We start from the raw sequence: 2500 nt of genomic DNA on the forward strand, positions 1-2500 counted from the left end.
CAGCATTTGTCCTACAATTTCAGATGTATGCTCAGCTGAGGATGATGCTGATAATTTTGTCTCTTGCTCAATTTCAACTAGAGGGGAGAGCTTTTCTGAGATTGTTCGAGATTCGAAGGCGAAGACGACATCGGCGTGGACATCCATACTTTTGGGTTCTCCCTCGACCCGCCGATTCATGGTTTGATATTCATTAGAATGACCCAAGAATCCCAGACGAATATTTCAGGAAACAGCTTCGAATGAGAAGAGCTACTTTCCGTTTGCTTTTGGATGTCCTTCGCCCATACATCACAAGACAAAACACTCGTTTTAGAAGGTGTATTGAGCCAGAAAAGGTATTGGCAATTGGGCTCACGCGCTTAGCTCATGGAGGAATATACGTTTCGATTGGGCCTGGTTTTAACGTTGGGACAACGACAGTAATCGAGGCCGTCGAAGACGTCGTTACAGGACTGGTTTCTATAAAACATGATTATATCAAATTCCCAGAAACTGAAGCTCAACTTGTTGAAACGAGGGAAACTTTCGAAGAGCTTTCTGATCTTCCAAATGTGGCTGGTGCAATTGATTGCACACATGTCACGATCAAAGCCCCTACTGACAGCAGAGTCGACTACTTCAGTCGATTCCAGCGCTACGATATAATCGTCCAAGCCGTGGCTGATGGCAAGAAAAGATTCCTAGATGTAGCAGCTGGCTTTCCAGGATCCCTGCACGATGCACGCGTGTTACGGAACAGTCGCCTTTACAGACGATGCGAGAACCAAGAATTATTGACTGGTCCTATTATGAATGTTCTCGGCCGAGAGATTGGTCCATATTTGGTGGCCGATAGCGCCTATTTTTTGGCTCCCTGGTTACAAAAAGTTTACCCTGAAGGAACGCTAGATCCCGACGAAATTGCATTTAATGAGGAACTTTCCTCGGCCAGAGTTTCCGTGGAGTGCGCTTTTGGAATTCTGAAAAGTCGTTGGCGTATTTTGACAAAGCAAATCGAAAGCGGGGTTAGTTCTTTGAGTGATACAGTTGTAGCATGTGCTGTTTTACACAATTTCTGCATTAATGCGGGCGATGAATGGGAATGGGATGATGGCGACGACGACGGAGGAAATGATAATGATGCAAATGTTTTGAAGGATGGCGACGATATCAGAGAACTACTAAAAGAGTACATTGCCATGTGATTTTATTTATCATTGATCTCTTAACAATAACATATTGTTTTGACTTATTTTCGTTTTGTTCGTGTTTTCTTGATCATATAAACTTTGTAAAAAAACTGGAACGAAAACTTATAAACGCGCATCTAGAATATAGCATTGCTTTGAACTGCTACTTGATATTTAGGATGTAATAGACTATCAATATAACAAACGATCCTCTCGCAGCTCTTTAAAATAAATGTTCTATAAAAACAACAAAGTGTTCAATATAAACAGTGAAGCTGGCCTTGGCCAGCTTCACCTGGAGGCTTGCAACTACAACTTGATACATAAAAAGAGGTGGTCCAGACCGCAAGCTACTATCTCTTTGCAGTTTCAGAGTAATTGTTTAAAAAGCAGGATAAGTGAATAGGATAAACGAAAACTGTTGCCTTTAATTTTTTTCTATAGCCTTGGTCAGAGCAGCGAGGAAACCAGTCATGGCCTGAGTTTGCTCTCGTTGCATTTCTTGCATTTGCTCTACAGCATTTGCCAATCTATCACCCTGGCGCTCCACTCTCTCGGTAAATCTAGCAAAATCCTCAGAATCGTCGTTCTCCAGGCTTCTCTTGCGCCCTTTTCCCTTTCCTTTTCCCTTCTTCCTCTCGCTCCTGCTTTTGACTTTGATTCCCATTGCTTGAAGGGCTTCCTCTGCCTGATCCGAGGTATATCCCTCCTCCTCGTCACCAGCAGGCGAGTCGGGCAACGTCTCCTTGTTTTTCGCGACTGCATTTGCAGTTTCCCGCACGTGCTTCAGAGTAACAACATCCCTGCACGCGGTCAAAGACATCACAATGTTCGCAGGTTTCATTATTTCCTCCCGTCTGCTATCGATTCCAGTCCTTGGCCTCTTTGTACTTCTTTTTTAAGTGCTTAATTTTTCTCTCGCACTGACTTGGAAGGCGCGCTAAGTTGAATTGCTCGTTTATTTTAGTGGCGATTTCACCCCACACTTTCCTCGACTGTTGGCTCTCCAGCCTTGATATATTCGCCTCCCACAGATCCACGAGGTATTTCACCTGGTCCTCTGTCCATCGGTCTTGTGTCGTCTTGCCCTGTCTCTTGTCCTGCTTCGTGTTTCCTTCAGTGGAAGTGCTGGCAATCTCGTATGTCGGAGTGCTAGTTCCACTAGCACTACTTCCCGACTGAGGACTGCTACTCCTCTGTCCTGGCGGAGAACTACTGGTAGTAGCATGGGGCATCGAGGTCGTGGAATTCCGATATGGATACGAATCATAAACGTTTTGGAAGAAATAACCCGGAGGATAGCAAAATGGAAAGCTATTTGGCGGGAT

The 2500-nt window shown here is 44.5% G+C and overlaps 1 protein-coding gene and 1 pseudogene across 1 annotated transcript in view; one reads left to right on the top strand and one right to left on the bottom strand.

The window, feature by feature from the left end:
• Positions 1 to 1425, top strand: part of LOC138019613 (uncharacterized) — a 1489-nt gene extending 64 nt beyond the window's left edge. Inside the window, exon 1 of the mRNA XM_068866469.1 lies at positions 1 to 1425. This exon is cut by the window's left edge and continues 64 nt beyond it. Within this exon, the coding sequence (XP_068722570.1) occupies positions 243 to 1187 (945 nt within the window). The 5' untranslated portion in view covers positions 1 to 242 and the 3' untranslated portion in view covers positions 1188 to 1425.
• The window catches only part of LOC138018774 (uncharacterized), a 5081-nt pseudogene that overhangs the window by 1197 nt on the left and 1384 nt on the right, over positions 1 to 2500 (bottom strand).

Source organism: Montipora capricornis, chromosome 10, assembly GCF_036669925.1.
Source record: "Montipora capricornis isolate CH-2021 chromosome 10, ASM3666992v2, whole genome shotgun sequence".
In the NCBI taxonomy this organism is placed as follows: Eukaryota; Metazoa; Cnidaria; class Anthozoa; order Scleractinia; family Acroporidae; genus Montipora; species Montipora capricornis.